The 20774-nt window shown below is 43.6% G+C and overlaps 1 protein-coding gene across 1 annotated transcript; it reads right to left on the bottom strand.

Annotated features, from left to right (window-relative positions):
• Positions 1-988: 988 nt before the first annotated feature.
• Positions 989-20111, bottom strand: tcea2 (transcription elongation factor A (SII), 2). Its single transcript, XM_042304308.1, has 10 exons — positions 19649-20111; positions 18815-18877; positions 16331-16436; positions 15162-15258; positions 7196-7353; positions 6895-6951; positions 6572-6726; positions 5813-5959; positions 2993-3064; positions 989-1760 (listed from the first exon to the last, which is right to left on the bottom strand). The coding sequence occupies exons 1-10, from the start codon at positions 19715-19717 to the stop codon at positions 1752-1754; spliced, it is 933 nt and encodes a 310-aa protein (XP_042160242.1). The 5' UTR covers positions 19718-20111; the 3' UTR covers positions 989-1751.
• Positions 20112-20774: the final 663 nt, after the last annotated feature.

Below are 20774 nucleotides of genomic sequence, written 5' to 3'. Positions count from 1 at the left end.
GGGTTTTTTTCTCTTCTCCACAGCAAACTTTCAGTTGATCCAGTGGGACGTGATGTGAAATGTACATCAACTTCTGGAAAGTATCTCTCTAGTTCTCCAAAATAGTTTATATGGAGGGTGTGTTCTCAGCTATTAAGAAGTCAAATGAAATTGGCTTCCTCTTTCGGGCTCCCCCCCCCAGAAAACATTGTCATGACGATAGAACTTTAAAATGGGTCTTTCACCTGTTGTGCATAAGGGGGGGTGTGTTCAGCAGGACAAGTTGTAAAAACATGTTTGTTGTACAACAAGGAACCATGGTCTGCTCTATTCATGACATCTGTATTTGTAACATTAAAAACAATGTTTGGCTAGTGAACTGATCGTGTTGATAAGCCCAGTGCTAACAAGAACTCACCAGGACCCCTCCCCCAGTCTCTTTCCACACTCCTTACATCTGTTTTTAATTCAAATTGACACAAGTTCCCGTTGGGAGGACAAAATGTTAACAATACAAAATAAATCACTTGCATGACAAAACTTTCCAAACCAGTCGATAGTTTGTCAGGAGGTTCTTTTACTCCTCTCTGAACTACATTTTATAATTGTTTTAACAGAAAGGAGAAAAAGTAGCAAACTCGATTTGGATATCAGGCTACTTCTCTAGTACTCCGCTAACCTTTTAGTAAAGGTCAAGCAGAAACTGTCCTCCTCAAACCTTTCTCATTCTATATCTTCTAGCAGATCCTCCTGTTTCTCTCATTTGTTTATGGAAGAACCAAAACAGTACTAAGAATCTGTGTATTTTATTCATACAGTACCAGTCAAAAGATTGAACACTCCTACTCATTCAAGGGTTTCTAACCAAATTAACAAGGCACACCTGTTAATTGAAATGCATTCCAGGTGACTACCTCATGAAGCTGGTTGAGAGAATGCCTAGAGTGTGCAAAAGCTGTCATCAAGGCAATGGGTGGCTACTTTGAAGAATCTAAAAAAAATTAAACTATTTTGATTTGTTGAACACTTTATTTTTTTGGTTACTACATGATTCCATATTCGTCAACTTCAGAGTTTTGAGTGGTACTGAATATGTAAGACTGTAGATTCAGAATAGAGTGAAACAACGGCTTGTTCTATATACAGCAAGTATGTATCCAAATGGTACCTCATTCCCTTTATAGTGCACTACAGGGAATAGGGTGGCATTATGCTAAGAGGGACTTATGCTAAGAGTGTATAAACCCTCGAAATACAGCAAGTGTATAAAACTAACAGTAAAATGATCATTTGTGGCACAGAGGGGCAAAGAAAGGCACCCCCCCAAAATTAAGATTTTTTTTTTTTTAGTAAGATAGCGCTTCACAACTAATGAACAGCAAACCAAAATGTAGTTTTAAGAGCAAGTGTTCAACTTCGGCCTGGTCCCAGAACAGTTTGTGCTCTTGCCAACCTGTTGTCAAACCAAACATGACATTCCATAAGAGGTTGAGGCAAGTGAACAGAACCAGAAAAGGCACCCAGGCTAGTGTGATTTAATATTAAAAAAAAAAAAAAAGGATATTAAATCAAAATGGCAAAATATTTTCTACAGATTTATGAGTTAAATGTAAAAAAAAATAAAAAAAAAAAAAAAAAAAAAAGGTATAAAAAAAAAAAAAAAAAAAAAGCACAAAAAAACAAAACAGTCTGCAGTTGTAACAAAATTAGGTCCAGGTTTATTTCTTCATCCAGGTCAGCTCTTCTACTAGCAAATCCAGAATCTCTTCTCCTCAACAGAACTGGGGAGGAGGGAGACAAAGTGGTAAAGATTTGACTTGCAATGATCATGGCATGTGGTTGATTTACTTTAGTTCAATACACTGATTGCAAGTCACCGAGTAAGAGTGTCTGTTAAAACAACTAAAATATGGAGGGTACATGACAACAACAACAAACGTGTCTGGTAGGTGTGTTGTATTATATTGGATGTGAGAGAATGTATAACATCATTAGAAGAAGTCGGCATGGTTACCACCACAGTAGCGCCAGTAAAGTCAGCAGTGCTTGACAATGTCTGCTGCCATCTTGTGGTGACACTGTGGTACTGCAGGAGTACTGAGCAGCCAACCCATAAAAAGCACCATGTTCCCTTACTTCTAGCCCGTATTTACATCTCACAACCAAGTCGGGGTTAGGTAACCTCTGATCAGGCAAACCACTGGTCTCTACCCTTATACACATGGCTGCAGATCTGACAGGACTGGACAAGTGGAAGCACTATGGTGCAATTCTCCTAACTCACCAAATCAGAAAGGTGAACCAGCATACTACTTACACCGTTCAAATCATTTAAGATCTACAGAAGTACATAGAAGCTAGGGAGCCGGGCCCACCAAGCTAGGGAGCCGGGCCCACCAAGCTAGGGAGCCGGGCCCATCCGACCACCAAGCTAGGGAGCCGGGCCCATCCGACCACCAAGCTAGGGAGCCGGGCCCATCCGACCACCAAGCTAGGGAGCCGGGCCCATCCGACCACCAAGCTAGGGAGCCGGGCCCATCCGACCACCAAGCTAGGGAGCCGGGCCCATCCGACCACCAAGCTAGGGAGCCGGGCCCATCCGACCACCAAGCTAGGGAGCCGGGCCCATCCGACCACCAAGCTAGGGAGCCGGGCCCATCCGACCACCAAGCTAGGGAGCCGGGCCCATCCGACCACCAAGCTAGGGAGCCGGGCCCATCCGACCACCAAGCCGGGCCCATCCGACCACCAAGCTAGGGAGCCGGGCCCATCCGACCACCAAGCTAGGGAGCCGGGCCCATCCGACCACCAAGCTAGGGAGCCGGGCCCATCCGACCACCAAGCTAGGGAGCCGGGCCCATCCGACCACCAAGCTAGGGAGCGGGGCATCAAACCTGGGCTTGAGGTAGTCCAATATAGCTGCTAACTATTTTCTTTGATATTCAAATGAAGCATAGATAAAAACGAATTATCCCAGGAATGTACCAGACAGTGATCTGGGTACACAGCCTACCTTCCAGCGGTTTCCACAGCCGTTGCACAGTACAAAGGTGGTCATGGGCTCATCAGCACTGCGCGTCTGCACCTACAACACACAGGGAGAGACAGCATGTACAGTTGAAGTCAGAAGTTTACATACACCTTGGCCAAATACATTTAAACTCAGTTTCTCACAATTACTGACATTTAACCCTAGTAAATATTCCCCGTTTTAGGTCAGTTAGGATCACCACTTCATTTTAAAAATGTGAAATGTCAGAATAACAGTAGAGAGAATGATTTATTTCAGCTTCTATTTCTTTCATCACATTCCCAGTTGGTCAGAAGTTTACATACACTCATTTAGTATTTGGTAGCATTGCCTTTAAATTGTTTAACTTGGGTCAAACATTTAGTGTAGCATTCAATAACCTTCCCACAATAAGTTAAGTGAATGTTGGCCCATTCCTCCTGTCAGAGCTGGTGTAACTGGATCAGGTTTGTAGGCCTCCTTGCTCGCACACACTTTTCTATGGGATTGAGATCAGGGCTTTGTGAGGGCCACTCCAATACCTTGACTTTGTTGTCCTTAAGCCATTTTGCCACAACTTTGGAAGTATGCTTGGGGTCATTGGCCATTTGGAAGACCCATTTGGAACCAAGCTTTCACTTCCTGACTGACATCTTGAGAAGTTGATTCAATATATCCACGTAATTTTCCTCCCTCATGATGCCATCTTTTTTTGTGAAGTGCACCAGTCCTTCCTGCAGCAAAACACCCCCACAACATGACGCTGCCACCCCCGTGCTTCACAGTTGGGATGGTGTTCTTCTGCTTGCAAGCCTCCCCCTTTTTCCTCCAAACATAACGATGGTCATTATGGCCAAACAGTTATATTTTTGTTTCATCAGACCAGAGGACCTGTCTCCAAAAAGTACAATCTTTGTCCCCATGTGCAGTTGCAAAAAGTAGTCTGGCTTTTTTAATGGGGGTTTTGGAGCAGTGGCTTCTTCCTTGCTGAACAGCCTTTCAGGTTATGTCGATATAGGACTCATTTTTACTGTGAATATAGATACTTTTGTACCTGTTTCCTCCAGCATCTTCACAAGGTCCTTTGCTGCTGTTCTGGGATTGATTTGCACTTTTCGCACCAAAGTACTTTCATCTCTAGGAGACAGAACGCATCTCCTTCCTGAGCGGTATGACGGCTGCGTGGTCCCGTGGTGTTTATACTTGCGTACTATTGTTTGTACAGATGAACATGGTACCTTCAGCGTTTGTAAAAAGCTCCCAGGTATGAACCAGACTTGTGGAGGTCTACAATTAGTTTTCTGAGTTCTTGGCTGATTTCTTTTGATTTTCCTATGATGTCAAGCAAAGAGGCACTGAGTTTGAAGGTAGGCCTTGAAATACATCCACAGGTACACCTCCAATTGATTCAAATGATGTCAATTAGCCTATCAGAAGCTTCTAAAGCCATGACATAATTTTCTGGAATTTTCCAAGCTGTTTAAAAGCACAGTCAACTTAGTGTATGTAAACTTCTGACCCACTGGAATTGTGATACAGTGAATTATAAGTGAAATAATCTGACAACAATTGTAGGAAATATTACTTGTGTCATGCAGAAAGTAGATGTCCTAAACAACTTGCCAAAACTATAGTTTGTTATCAAGAAATTTGTGTAGTGGTTGAAAAACTAGTTTTAATGACTCCAACCTAAGTGTACGTAAACTTCCGACTTCAACTGTATTTACACAAGCCACACACAGGAGCTCTCTCTCTGTGTGTCTCTCTGTGTGTCTCTCTGTGTGTGTCTCTGTGTGTCGAATCAACACATTCTGCTCTAACCTGCAGAAGCATGTTCTTTTCTGTGATTTTTACCCCAGGGGGAAACTACACTGAGCCGACCCCATGTGATTTTTACCCCAGGGGGAAACTACACTGAGCCGACCCCATGTGATTTTTACCCCAGGGGGAAACTACACTGAGCCGACCCCATGTGATTTTACCCCAGGGGGAAACTACACTGAGCCGACCCCATGTGATTTTTACCCCAGGGGGAAACTACACTGAGCCGAGTTCCCATGTGATTTTTACCCCAGGGGGAAACTACACTGAGCCGACCCCATGTGATTTTTACCCCAGGGGGAAACTACACTGAGCCGACCCCATGTGATTTTTACCCCAGTGGAAACTACACTGAGCCGACCCCATGTGATTTTTACCCCAGTGGGAAACTACACTGAGCCGACCCCATGTGATTTTTACCCCAGTGGGAAACTACACTGAGCCGACCCCATGTGATTTTTACCCCAGTGGGAAACTACACTGAGCCGACCCCATGTGATTTTTACCCCAGTGGGAAACTACACTGAGCCGACCCCATGTGATTTTTACCCCAGTGGGAAACTACACTGAGCCGACCCCATGTGATTTTTACTCCAGGTGGAAACTACACTGAGCCGACCCCATGTGATTTTTACCCCAGGGAAACTACACTGAGCCGACCCCATGTGATTTTTACCCCAGGGGGAAACTACACTGAGCCGACCCCATGTGATTTTTACCCCAGGGGGAAACTACACTGAGCTGACAACATGTGATTTTACCCCAGGGGGAAACTACACTGAGCTGACAACATGTGATTTTACCCCAGGGGGAACTACACTGAGCCGACCACATGTGATTTTACCCCAGGGGGAAACTACACTGAGCTGACAACATGTGATTTTACCCCAGGGGGAAACTACACTGAGCTGACTAGAGTTCACCATGTCGGTACCTGTGTGTAGAGGTCCAGTTCACTATGTCGGTACCTGTGTGTAGAGGTCCAGTTCACTATGTCAGTACCTGTGTGTAGGTGCAGTTCTTGCCCCTGCATTTGCCACATTGAAACATGTCAGTCTCGGTCCCGCCCACTTTAGACAGCTGGTGCTCTCTGATGGCGTCCTTGGTCAAAGCCTTCCTCATCTCTTTCAGCTCCGCGCTCGCCATCTCCTGGTTGGTACACACAGAGAATTGACCTTACAGAATCGTCTCAGTGTCAGATGTGAAGCGCGCACAAACATGCTATTTTTTTTTTTTAGAGACAACCTTGGGACATATTTCAACTGTATGGAGTTCACGGTCAAAACATGAAACACACAGACCCCCCCCACATTTACCTCAGCAGCCATGCTAGCGATGCCCCCCCCCCCCATTTACCTCAGCAGCCATGCTAGCGATGCCCCCCCCCACATTTACCTCAGCAGCCATGCTAGCGATGCCCCCCCCATTTACCTCAGCAGCCATGCTAGCGATGCCTCCCCCACATTTACCTCAGCAGCCATGCTAGCGATGCCCCCACATTTACCTCAGCAGCCATGCTAGCGATGCCCCCCCATTTACCTCAGCAGCCATGCTAGCGATGCCCCCCCCCCCCATTTACCTCAGCAGCCATGCTAGCGATGCCCCCCCGCCCCCATTTACCTCAGCAGCCATGCTAGCGATGCCCCCCATTTACCTCAGCAGCCATGCTAGCGATGCCCCCCCCATTTACCTCAGCAGCCATGCTAGCGATGCCCCCATTTACCTCAGCAGCCATGCTAGCGATGCCACCCCCCCATTTACCTCAGCAGCCATGCTAGCGATGCGGTCAGCAGAGATGTTTCCAGCGAGGACGTTGCGTCGGAGGTCTGGGTTCTTCTGGTCCTTCAGGTTGGAGATACGGCTCCTCAGTCTGGACTTGTACTTCTGGTCTGTAGACTTAAACTCCTGGTAGATACGTGAAGCAGGGAGAGTGAAGGAGAACGACGCTGCACACACACACACAGTAAGACAGTCTTAGACATGCAGAGTCCTATAAAGACAATCCAGAAACCTTGATTACCACACGTCTGTCTGGTCCTCATCACCAGACACAGACAGAGACAAGCGGACAGGCGAAAGGATATAGTCCTCAATCTGAGCAGCCAAGTTGTCAGTGTCTGCTCCAATGGTCTTGTGGTCATCTGAAATACGAAAACAGAGTGGTCATTCGGTTTGTTTTTTGTTTTTTAAACAAAAATTACACATCCAAATAATGTACTTGAAAAAAAAAAATGTCCCTCCAGCCACCCCATATCTTAGATCCCTCCTTGTGATTGGGCTCCGTCTCACCCAGAGATGTATAATACTAGAGTTGCTGAAGTCATCAACCTATACAGCTGTAGAATGTGCCGATAATGGCGGCCATCTTTGTAGGGTCTGTCTCACCGTCGGTCTGCAGGGCAGCCACCAGCAGCTCTCGGCACTTGGTGCGTACGCTGTCAGTGGTGACGGGGGCTTGGGGGAAGGAGGTGAACTTTGGAGAGGTGGGGGTCGTAGGGGTGGTGGGGGTCGTAGGGGTCGTAGGGGGCTCAGGCAGTTTCTTGCTGGGGTGGACAAGAAGAAAATGTTACATCATGTTAGGAGTGACCCTGATCCATTTATTCTAAAACAGTAACATAAGTGTGTTTATTTTTCTCTTCGATTTATTATGGATCCCCATTAGTTCCTGCCAAGGCAGCAGCTACTCTTCCTGGGGTTTATTATGGATCCCCATTAGTTCCTGCCAAGGCAGCAGCTACTCTTCCTGGGGTTTATTATGGATCCCCATTAGTTCCTGCCAAGGCAGCAGCTACTCTTCCTGGGGTTTATTATGGATCCCCATTAGTTCCTGCCAAGGCAGCAGCTACTCTTCCTGGGGTTTATTATGGATCCCCATTAGTTCTGCCAAGGCAGCAGCTACTCTTCCTGGGGTTTATTATGGATCCCCACTAGTTCCTGTCAAGGCAGCAGCTACTCTTCCTGGGGTTTATTATGGATCCCCACTAGTTCCTGTCAAGGCAGCAGCTACTCTTCCTGGGGTCCAAACACATTAAGGCACTTACATTACATCATATAACATTTTTACACCACTACATATCTACAATGCAACATGTATAACACCACCATACAACAATATCACAATCCATTTAATTTGTGATTGCGTGTGTGCGTATACGTGTGTCTGTATCTGTTTCTTAAATCTGATTCTACTGTTTGTATCAGTTACCTGATGTGGAATAGAGTTCCATGTAGTCATGGCTCTATGTAGTGCTGTGGAATAGAGTTCCATGTAGTCATGGCTCTATGTAGTACTGTGGAATAGAGTTCCATGTAGTCATGGCTCTATGTAGTACTGTGGAATAGAGTTCCATGTAGTCATGGCTCTATGTAGTACTGTGGAATAGAGTTCCATGTAGTCATGGCTCTATGTAGTACTGTGGAATAGAGTTCCATGTAGTCATGGCTCTATGTAGTACTGTGGAATAGAGTTCCATGTTGCCATGGCTCTATGTAGTACTGTGGAATAGAGTTCCATGTAGTCACGGCTCTATGTAGTACTGTGGAATAGAGTTCCATGTAGTCACGGCTCTATGTAGTACTGTGGAATAGAGTTCCATGTAGTCACGGCTCTATGTAGTACTGTGGAATAGAGTTCCATGTAGTCACGGCTCTATGTAGTACTGTGGAATAGAGTTCCATGTTGCCATGTCTCTATGTAGTACTGTTCTGATCTGGACTTGGGGACTGTGAAGAGACCTCTGGTGGCATGTCTTTGTGGGGTATGAATGGGTGTCTGAGCTGTGTGCTAGTCGTTTAAAAACAGACAGATCGGTACCTTTGGCTTGTCAACACTACTATTATCCCCCCCAGACAGTTTAGAATACAGGGTTACTTCAAGCGGTTTTTACTTTGACATAAAAATAAGAAAATTAGGGGTGGATTAGATTTTATATTGCAGATAGATTGTAGCTTCCATCAACATAAATGGTCTGCATCATTTCCAATCCCATATATATATATATATATATATATATATATATATTTTTTTTTTTTTTTGGGGGGGGTAAATATATATGTATATACACATACATAAATATCTTGTTAGAATATATTTTCCCTGCAAACCCTACCACCCGTCCCCTAATTGGACTAAACTAACAAACAATAACACTTACGCTTCTACTATATACATTTTACAGACACTATTTTACAATCGTTGCATTTTGGTTTTTAGTCCAGTCCTTCCCCCACCTCTCCCATCTATTTCTGAAGACCATCCATATTGGATTTCTATTTGCCAACTGTGCAGTTTCACCTTTCGATTCTATATTCGAAGCGGTTTAGTCACCTCAACTTCCACATTATTTATTACAATATTTAGTTGATGTTTAAGGTATAGTAAATGATTTGTCCCGAATACAATGCTTTTAGTTTGAGAAATGTAGGCCTAAGTTATTCCTTGCCACCCATTCTGAAACTAACTGTAGCTCTATGTTAAGTGTTGCAGTCATTTCAGTCGCTGTAGTAGCTGACGTGTACAGTGTTGAGTCATCCACATAGACACACTGGCTCAAAGCGGATTTAGTCATTAGTGTTGTTAGTTATGATTTTAAAAACGGGCCTAGACAGCTGCCCTGGGGAATAATTACAACAATACTGAATTAACACTTAATTTAATATAATAAAATCTATTTAGTTTCAAATAAATAATGAAATATGCTCAATTTGGTTTAAATAATGCAACAGTGTTGGAGAAAGTAAAAGTGCAATATGTGCCATGTAAAAAAGCTAATATTTAAGTGCCTTGCTCAGAACATATGAAAGCTGGTGGTTCAATATTCCCAGTTCTTCAATTTTCCCCAGTTAAGAAGTTTTAGTTTGTAGTTATTATAGGAATTATGACGTGTCGACTATCTCTCTATACCATTTGTATTTCATATACCTTTGACTATTGGATGTTCTAATACACTAACTTGTTGACGCTACCCATCCCGGTAGCAGGATAATTATCATCAGCAACCGCTGAATAGCATAGCGCCACAGTCAAATTATATTACAAAAAAATATTCATGAAATCACAAGTGCAATATAGGAAAACACAGCTTAACCTTTTGTTAATCCACCTGTCGTTTCAGATTTTGAAATGATGCTTTACAGCGAAAGCAATCCAAGCGTTTGTGTTAGTTTATCGATAGCATAGCATTATGTACAGTGCCTTGCGAAAGTATTCGGCCCCCTTGAACTTTGCGACCTTTTGCCACATTTCAGGCTTCAAACATAAAGATATAAAACTGTATTTTTTTGTGAACAATCAACAACAAGTGGGACACAATCATGAAGTGGAACGACATTTATTGGATATTTCAAACTTTTTTAACAAATCAAAAACTGAAAAATTGGGCGTGCAAAATTATTCAGCCCCCTTAAGTTAATACTTTGTAGCGCCACCTTTTGCTGCGATTACAGCTGTAAGTCGCTTGGGGTATGTCTCTATCAGTTTTGCACACCGAGAGACTGAAATGTTTTCCCATTCCTCCTTGCAAAACAGCTTGAGCTCAGTGAGGTTGGATGAAGAGCATTTGTGAACAGCAGTTTTCAGTTCTTTCCACAGATTCTCGATTGGATTCAGGTCTGGACTTTGACTTGGCCATTCTAACATCTGGATATGTTTATTTTTGAACCATTCCATTGTAGATTTTGCTTTATGTTTTGGATCATTGTCTTGTTGGAAGACAAATCTCCGTCCCAGTCTCAAGGTCTTTTGCAGACTCCATCAGGTTCTTCCAGAATGGTCCTGTATTTGGATCCATCCATCTTCCCATCAATTTTAACCATCTTCCCTGTCCCTGCTGAAGAAAAGCAGGCCCAAACCATGATGCTGCCACCACCGTGTTTGACAGTGGGGATGGTGTGTTCAGGGTGATGGGCTGTGTTGCTTTTACGCCAAACATAACGTTTTGCATTGTTGCCAAAAAGTTCAATTTTGGTTTCATCTGACCAGAGCACCTTCTTCCACATGTTTGGTGTGTCTCCCAGGTGGCTTGTGGCAAACTTTAAACGACACTTTTTATGGATATCTTTAAGAAATGGCTTTCTTCTTGCCACTCTTCCATAAAGGCCAGATTTGTGCAATATACGACTGATTGTTGTCCTATGGACAGAGTCTCCCACCTCAGCTGTAGATCTCTGCAGTTCATCCAGAGTGATCATGGGCCTCTTGGCTGCATCTCTGATCAGTCTTCTCCTTGTATGAGCTGAAAGTTTAGAGGGACGGCCAGGTCTTGGTAGATTTGCAGTGGTCTGATACTCCTTCCATTTCAATATTATCGCTTGCACAGTGCTCCTTGGGATGTTTAAAGCTTGGGAATTCTTCTTGTATCCAAATCTGGCTTTAAACTTCTTCACAACAGTATCTCGGACCTGCCTGGTGTGTTCCTTGTTCTTCATGATGCTCTCTGCGCTTTTAACGGACCTCTGAGACTATCACAGTGCAAGTGCATTTATACGGAGACTTGATTACACACAGGTGGATTGTATTTATCATCATTAGTCATTTAGGTCAACATTGGATCATTCAGAGATCCTCACTGAACTTCTGGAGAGAGTTTGCTGCACTGAAAGTAAAGGGGCTGAATAATTTTGCACGCCCAATTTTTCAGTTTTTGATTTGTTAAAAAAGTTTGAAATATCCAATAAATGTCGTTCCACTTCATGATTGTGTCCCACTTGTTGTTGATTCTTCACAAAAAAATACAGTTTTATATCTTTATGTTTGAAGCCTGAAATGTGGCAAAAGGTCGCAAAGTTCAAGGGGGCCGAATACTTTCGCAAGGCACTGTACATTAAGCATTAAGTAGCTAGGCCACGAAAATCAGAAAAGCAATCAAATTAATCGTTTACCTTTGATGATCTTCGAATGTTTTCACTCACGAGACTCCCAGTTACACAACAAATGTTCCTTCTGTTCCATAAAGATTATTTTTATACCCAAAATACAGACGTTTGTTTGTCGCGTTATGTTCAGAAATCCACAGGAAAGAGCGGTCACGACAACGCAGAGGTATATTCCAAATAATATCCATGATGATGTCGACTGAAACATGTCAAACGTTTTTTATAATCAATCTTCATGTTGTTTAAAAAATATATATTCGATAATATATCAACCGAGTGTGTAGCTTTTTGCAATAACAGCGTGAGGAACAATGGCCGCTTTACTCAATTGCACAAAACTCACTCGAGAGCCCCCACCTATCCACTTACGCAATGTGCTCCTTCACGCTCATTTTTCAAAATAAAAGCTTAAAACTGTCTAAAGACTGGTGACAGCTTAGGGAAGCCATAGAAAAAGGAATCTGGTTGATATCCCTTTAAAAATGGAGGATATGCATGCATAGGAACACAGAGGTTTCAAAAGAAGCACTTCCTGATTGGATTTTCCTCAGGCTTTCGCCTGCAATATCAGTTCTGTTATACTCACAGACGTTTTTTACAGTTTTGGAAACTTTAGAGTGTTTTCTATCCTAATCTGACAATTATACGCATATTCTAGTTTCTGGGGCTGATAAATAGGCGGTTTCAAATGGGTTCCTTCTTTTAGCCAAAAACAAAAATACTGCCCCCTACACGCAACAGGTTAACTTCTTGGTGACTGGGGGGCAGTATTGAGTAGCTTGGATGAATAAGGTGCCCAGAGTAAACTGCCTGCTACTCTCTCCCAGATTCTAATATATGCATATTATTCGTGGTATTGGATAGAAAACACTCAGAAGTGTCTAAAACTGTTTAAATGATGTCTGTGTATAATAGAAATCATATGGCAGGCGAAAACCTGAGAAAAATCTAATCAGGAAGTGGGAAATCTGAGGTTTGTAGTTTTTCAACTCTTTGCCATTCCAATATACAGTGTCTATGGGGTGATATTGCACTTCCTAAGGCTTCCACTAGATGTCAGTCTTCAGAACTTTGTTTCGGGCTTCTACTATGAAGGAGTTAGCTCTCGTTCCATTGCTATTCTACAGACAATGGAATTCTCCGGTTGGAACATTATTGAACATTTATGATAAAAACATCCTAAAGATTGATTCTATACTTCGTAGAATCTTGTCAAACTACCTGTAATATAACTTGAACTTTTCGTCTGATGTTCGGCTGGACCTGCACGAGCGTTTGGATTTGTTTACCAACAAAAGAAGCTATTTGGACATAAATGATGAACTTTATCGAATAAAATCAAACATTTATTGTGGAACTGGGATTCCTGGGAGTGCAATCTGAGGTAGGTGAGTGAATATTTATAATGCTATTTCTAAGTATTGTTGACTACACAATACGGCAGATATCATTTTGGCTAGTTTGTTGTCTGAACGCTGTACTCAGATTATCGCATGGTTTGCTTTTTAATCCGACACAGCGGTCGCATTAAGGAGAAGTACATCTCTCCTTCCATGTATAACACTTGTATTTGTCAACATTTATGAGTATTTCTGTAAATTGTAAATTGACGTGGCTCTCTGCACAATCGCCGCATGTTTTAGAACTAGTGAATGTAACAGACTTTTGGATATAAATATTATCGAACAAAACATACATGTAATGTGTAGTGGTTAGAGGCAGGTTAGCCTAGTGGTTAGAGGCAGGTTAGCCTAGTGGTTAGAGGCAGGTTAGCCTAGTGGTTAGAGGCAGGGTAGCCTAGTGGTTAGAGGCAGGGTAGTGGTTAGAGGCAGGTTAGTCTAGCGGTTAGAGGCAGGTTAGCCTAGTGGTTAGAGGCAGGGTAGCCTAGTGGTTAGAGGCAGGGTAGCCAAAGGCAGGGTAGCCTAGTGGTTAGAGGCAGGGTAGCCTAGTGGTTAGAGGCAGGTTAGCCTAGTGGTTAGAGGCAGGGTAGCCTAGTGGTTAGAGGCAGGGTAGTCTAGTGGTTAGAGGCAGGTTAGTCTAGTGGTTAGAGGCAGGTTAGTCTAGTGGTTAGAGGCAGGTTAGTCTAGTGGTTAGAGGCAGGTTAGTCTAGTGGTTAGAGGCAGGTTAGTCTAGTGGTTAGAGGCAGGTTAGTCTAGTGGTTAGAGGCAGGGTAGCCTAGTGGTTAGAGGCAGGTTAGTCTAGTGGTTAGAGCGTTGGACTAGTAACCGGAAGGTTGCAAGTTCAAACCCCCAACCCCCAAACCGCCGTTCTGCCCCTGAACAGGCAGTTAACCCCACTGTTCCTAGGCCGTCATTGAAAATAAGAATTTGTTCTTAACTGACTTGCCCGGTTAAATAAAAGGTCCTATGAGTGTCATCTGTGATTAATTTTCTCCCTCTCTATTTTACCTATTTTAATTATGGCATTTCTGTTGTTTTGAATTTGGCGCCCTGCAATTTCACTGGCTGTTGTCGTGGTGGGACGCTAGCAGAGGTTAATATGGTCAAATCCGGAAAACGTTCCAAATGAGAGAAAAAAAATAGGTTATTCTTTCAGTGAAATATGAATTTGTTCCGCATTTTATCTAACGGGTGGCAACCCTAAGTCTAAATAATGCTGTTACCTTCAATGTTATGTCATAATTATGTAAAGTTCTGGCAAATTAGTTCACAACGAGCCAGGCAGCCCAAACTGCTGCATATACCCTGACTCTGCGTGCAATGAATGCAAGAGAAGTGACACAATTTCCCTAGTTAATATTGACTGCTAACATGAATTTCTTTTAACTAAATATGCAGGTTTAAAAATATATACTTCTGTACATTGATTTTAAGAAAGGCATTGATGTTTATGGTTAGGTATGTTCATGCAACGATTGTGCTTTTGAAAAAGCAACAGGAAATACAAATAGAGTGGGATACCTCTGCGCCCACAGGGGCTAACCGCGTCACGGGCTGTTTGTGGAAAACCCTGCCAGTTTGATACGGATCACTACCAGCTAGGCTAGTAGCTAGCTTAGAAAACCAACTTCAGACGTTTTGGTCTGGCAGGATCCTGTGAGATAGTAGAGGTCACAGTAACTCAGGCTAACTGAGCGTCGCGGGATCCAAATTGAAACGTACATAAAAATCTAACTTTGCAAGGAAACGCCGTCACAACTTGCCAAAAAACAAACTGAGGTCACTCGTTCAGCGTATGTTACACTTTGATGGCATGTGGAGAGATGTAGCCCTTGTCTTCACCTGTCTGGTCATATTTGATGTGTGAGTGAGTGAATGAGTCAAAACCATGTCTTTTGGGCTCAAGATAGATTATGCATCACCCAAGAGTAGTTCATTGAACTGCCTCTGCTACATGGACTACACATTAGCCTGCTGAGCTAAACACCATTAGTTCAGGGAGCTCACACAAGTCTTCAGAGGTCAGACAAGGTTATTCATTGAACTACCTCTGGTTTAGGACAGACACGACGTCTCACCTCTGGTCGCTGGATCCAGGACTGTCCTTGGACGTTGATGACCTCAGAGGAGAGCTCTCCCTCCTCTTCTCCTCCGCAGCCTTCCCCTCAGCACCATCTGTAGAGAGAACATATCAGCGGTATGAACAAGACAGCGGTACGAGGCAGACCTGCAGGTCAGACAAGAGAGTGGTACGAGGCAGACCTGCAGGTCAGGCAAGACAGCGGTACGAGGCAGACCTGCAGGTCAGACAAGACAGCGGTACGAGGCAGACCTGCAGGTCAGACAAGACAGTGGTACGAGGCAGACCTGCAGGTCAGGCAAGGTCAGGCAGACCTGCAGGTCAGACAAGACAGCTGTACGAGGCAGACCTGCAGGTCAGACAAGACAGCTGTACGAGGCAGACCTGCAGGTCAGACAAGACAGCTGTACGAGGCAGACCTGCAGGTCAGACAAGACAGCTGTACGAGGCAGACCTGCAGGTCAGACAAGACAGCTGTACGAGGCAGACCTGCAGGTCAGACAAGACAGCTGTACGAGGCAGACCTGCAGGTCAGACAAGACAGCTGTACGAGGCAGACCTGCAGGTCAGACAAGACAGCTGTACGAGGCAGACCTGCAGGTCAGACAAGACAGCTGTACGAGGCAGACCTGCAGGTCAGACAAGACAGCTGTACGAGGCAGACCTGCAGGTCAGACAAGACAGCTGTACGAGGCAGACCTGCAGGTCAGACAAGACAGCTGTACGAGGCAGACCTGCAGGTCAGACAAGACCTGTACGAGGCAGACCTGCAGGTCAGACAAGACAGCTGTACGAGGCAGACCTGCAGGTCAGACAAGACAGCTGTACGAGGCAGACCTGCAGGTCAGACAAGACAGCGGTACGAGGCAGACCTGCAGGTCAGACAAGACAGCGGTACGAGGCAGACCTGCAGGTCAGACAAGACAGCGGTACGAGGCAGACCTGCAGGTCAGACAAGACAGCGGTACGAGGCAGACCTGCAGGTCAGGCAAGACAGCGGTACGAGGCAGACCTGCAGGTCAGGCAAGACAGCTGTACGAGGCAGACCTGCAGGTCAGACAAGACAGCTGTACGAGGCAGACCTGCAGGTCAGGCAAGACAGCGGTACGAGGCAGACCTGCAGGTCAGACAAGACAGCTGTACGAGGCAGACCTGTACCAGACATACCCAGTAGTTTCTTCCAGGACTTGATGAGTGACTTGGCCAGGGTCTGGACCTCTTCCTCTGAACTCTGCTTCCTCACAGCATTCACCGACATGCCGATCCTGGTGGACTAACAGACAGCATCTTAGCTTTAATCATTACGGTCAGCGATTGTTTGGGAAGTTTTACCTCATTTACTGCATTTTTACATTACATATTAAAAAACAATTTGGAAAACAAACAAAAAAAGTTTTTTTTTTTAAAGTTTAAAAAAAAAAAAAGTCCCCAACAATTACTGATCACTACCGGGTTTACAGGGCCGTGGAACGTCACATTACTGATCACTACCGGGTTTACAGGGCCGTGGAACGTCACATTACTGATCACTACCGGGTTTACAGGGCCGTGGAACGTCACATTACTGATCACTACCGGGTTTACAGGGCCGTGGAACGTCACATTACTGATCACTACCGGGTTTACAGGGCCGTGGAACGTCACATTACTGATCACTACCGGGTTTACAGGGCTGTGGAACGTCACATTACTGATCACTACCGGGTTTACAGGGCTGTGTGAAATAGATGTATAATTATTATATATATTATTAATTAAACACTATCAAGTCACAACAAGACTGACCTCAAACTCTGACATCCATAGGCGGAGCGCGAATTCAGTTTTTTGGGAAGCACTTATTTTCACAATAAAATTGCTGCTTTAAAAAATAAAAAAAGGGTTGCATGCATCTAGTTAAGTTTCATTAGTCGTACGGGATAAGCACGTTATACATCGCCCAATCAAAATGCTTAGTCGTACAGGATAAGCACGTTATGCATCGCCCAATCAAAATGCTTAGTCGTACGGGATAAGCACGTTATACATCGCCCAATCAAAATGCTTAGTCGTACAGGATAAGCACGTTATACATCGCCCAATGAAATGCTTAGTCGTACGGGATAAGCACGTCATACATCATCCAATGAAATGCTTCCTTGCAGGTTCCTTCTGGACAATGCAACAATAAGAAATAATATAAGAAAACGAACAAAGTAAATGTCTCAGTAGAATGATTTTTTTTTAGCATCAGTATAATACAAGAAGGTACAATTTATAGCCTAATATTTACACGTGTTTTAGGGAAGGTGGGGATGAGGGGGGCAGTGTATAAACTGACCAGTATGATAAGAGTCTGGTAGCAGCAGTTGTGATGCGAGTGTGTGTGGGTGTGTGGATATGTGCCAAGTTGTGGGAAGGATTTAAATAAAAATCCAAGCAGGTGTTCAGTCCAGTTGAAGTGTTCAGCAGTCTGATGATCTGAAGACAGAAACGGTCTCTGAGCCCGTTGGTATCGGACCAACAAATTAGTAGCCTACTCTGCTGACACTGACAAACAGAGATCAATGAAAACCACCTCGTCTTAAATGCAACCATCTAATTTATGGAAAACAACAACATGTTTCCAGTGGTACTGATCCAATGATCTAAAAACACTGAATATGTTCACTCACCAGGGATATTTATTAATTTACCTTTATTTAACTAGGCAAGTCAGTTAAAGAACAAATTCTTATTTTCAGTGACTTGCCTAGGAACAGTGGGTTAACTGCTTTGTTCAGGGGCAGAATGACAGATTTGTACCTTGTCAGCTCGGGGGAGTTGAACTTGCAACCTTTTGGTTAACTAGCCCAACGCTCTAACCACTAGGCTAACCTGTCGCCCCAATATGGCCGATGCTCTCAGCTGGTGTCAATTCAGAGTTGAAAATTAAAGAGAGATCGACTAGTCTTTTCTTCATCTTCTCAGCAATAGCCATTTGAGTTTTATTTATTTTTTTGACTGTTTTTCCTATGGTTGTATTTTGGAATACAGGATAGGACTAGACCTGTTGAACTGCTTTTCACCGACAGCTGCAACTCAATCAGTAGGCTATTTGCAACTCACTGCCCAAATTTCACACTTATATCAATCCACAGATTTAAAATGTTAAAATAAAGAATAGTCAATGGTCTTCTGTGGTAAAATCATTCTCTCCGGTGTGGTATTTACAACCATTCTATTTCTGTATAGGCACAAGCAATTATATAGTTTATTTTGGCACATTTAATTACATTTTCTTTAGAGGAAGCTTATTTTCCCCCTTGCCCATTGAAAGTACCCGGTGAGCTCAAACGCTGACATCAAATTCAAAGCAAACTGCCTAAAACGGCCTGACCCGGAAAAGCAAACTGCCTTCCAAGCGACGCGCCGCATGGTCCTAAAGCCAACCTATGTTAAGTGAACAGCCATTGCATTTTTAAAAAAAAAAATTTTAAAGGGGAGGGTTGGAATAACCGAATGTAATTTTTTTTGTAGCCTACTTTACATCTTGAGCTATGGTCTGACCCTCCCCAACTGACAACGATCCTGGACTGACACATTGTATAGACATTATATTGTATAAACTATGGTCAATTACTATCCTATTTTCCCTCAGGTGGTACAGACAGAGAGGCCTACAGGGTCTACCTGTAGAGTCTCCAGAGACATCTTCATGCTCTTCAGTTCCCTCAGCAGATATATGGCACCATCCTGTGAAGAAAGGAGACAGCTAAAATTATTGACACCTGTTGAATTGAATGGATGTTGTATACAAATCTATTTTTAGTTACCAAACATTATGCATGTGTTAATTATTCCAACAAAATAGTGGGCTAGAATCTAGATGATAAGACACATCAAAACTGGATAGTGTTGGCCTATGGTGATATGGGAAAGAATGTGGGCACAGCACAGAGACCTTAATGGTCAGTTGTAATGGCTGGTCCTCCGTGTGGCATATGGATTTAGGGAGTTTATCTCCAGGTTAAATATTTCGGTTTCCGCCTCCGGGCAAGGGTCAACAGAAGTGGTGGAAATGTCGACAAATGTAATTATCTACGCTGAAGTTGAACCTACACAGATATCAAAACGATCCCAGTTGATAAACCTGAGTAGCCATGCTTGGACTGAACTAGGAGAACGGAGGGGCGGAACCTGCTTTTCGTGTCAATGGCGTGGACACCCGTTCGTCACAAAAACACAGCGTGAATGCAACAATGTTTCAACACGTTGTCATTACAACCTACGCTGACACATAGTAGTAGTGAAGTGCAACAATTCACTTTCACGTCAAGTCGACAGCGCAATCAACTAGTTATGTGTTTGTGTTTTAAAGTTCAGAACCCCTGAAAAACAAATAGCCAACATTTCTGTAGCTTGCCAGAATGTTCGATGTCTACAAAGAGGCATCACACGACCACCACAACACCCCTGCTCTGCCAAGCCTACCTGACTTCTGCCACCGAGCAAACTCAAACTTACCGTGTTTTTCTTGTGCACCATTTTGTCCAGCGTTTTAGCAATGCGTTCGACCTCCTGCTCTTTCGCCATTTTGACTTGTATTATTATTTTATTTTTTTTGCAGCTGCTCTTCTCTCACCGCTACGGATGAACCTCCATTTATGTTGAAAAACCTCGTCTCTTTCTCTTTCCCTTCCCCTACTGTGTCCCCAACGCATCCACTTCTTTCCCTACGGCGCAAGTGTGGCTTTGCTTTTCTGTTAAAGGCGAGAGAGGTTGGGATTTGTAGTTTGTGGACTACAGAAAATCTGCTGTTTGACGCTTGTTCATTTCTCGAATCTTTCACCCAACCGTTACCTCACCAAATGCTGTCCAAACGTGTGCAAACATCTGTCTAATCACGTTATATTAGTTGGATAGCTGTGATTGTTTTTTAATAAACAGCATGAAACTGTAATCCGTTGAACTCACCTCCCTGACCTCGATAAATAACACCTTTCTTTCATCAGCCAGTAGGTGTCGCTGTTTCCTTTCTTTTTGGGTTTAACCAGAGGCGGGCCAACCTTAAAATAGTAGGTTGAAAAAGAAACGTCTAGTGAATTATTTTCCAAAGACATTAAGTAGTACAGTATGAAGATAGACAAACGGATTTTCCAATGATAAAAAGAAATCGCCGATCGCGCTTGTAGATGACGTCATTGTGACGTTGGATAGCTAAACACTTCGTCCGGTATAACTGCGCATGTGCATGCCGTCAAATCAAAGGCATTCATTCCTTCGATATAAAGTAGTTTTTTTTTTCCTTAATATAAAAACGTGTCAATTTGTTACTTTCACGAGGTCTGAGTAATACAATGTTTAACTACGTATGATATTGGCTCGAATCTAGGTTGTGCCTTTAGATGTAAGAAGAAGAAAACATCTACTTAATTAAGGAAGAATCTTTTCACTTGTCTCATTCACTGGTTTGGCAATCTCGCCTCTTAGAAACTCTGCCATTCTTTCTTTTTGGGGGGCCCTGACGAGAGAAAAAAAACTGTCGAGGGAGGTTATCATCTGCACTGTTCATCCAATCCCGTAAACGTGCAAAAATAGTTAAAATGGAGTGTCGCCAGGCTTTGCCTCTTCCTCTCTGATGTCACCTTTG

The sequence above is a fragment of the Oncorhynchus tshawytscha genome, linkage group LG22, assembly GCF_018296145.1.
Source record: "Oncorhynchus tshawytscha isolate Ot180627B linkage group LG22, Otsh_v2.0, whole genome shotgun sequence".
NCBI classification, from domain to species: Eukaryota; Metazoa; Chordata; class Actinopteri; order Salmoniformes; family Salmonidae; genus Oncorhynchus; species Oncorhynchus tshawytscha.
Note: the sequence above shows the minus strand (reverse complement) of the source record. Positions and strands in the feature narration are given on the sequence as shown.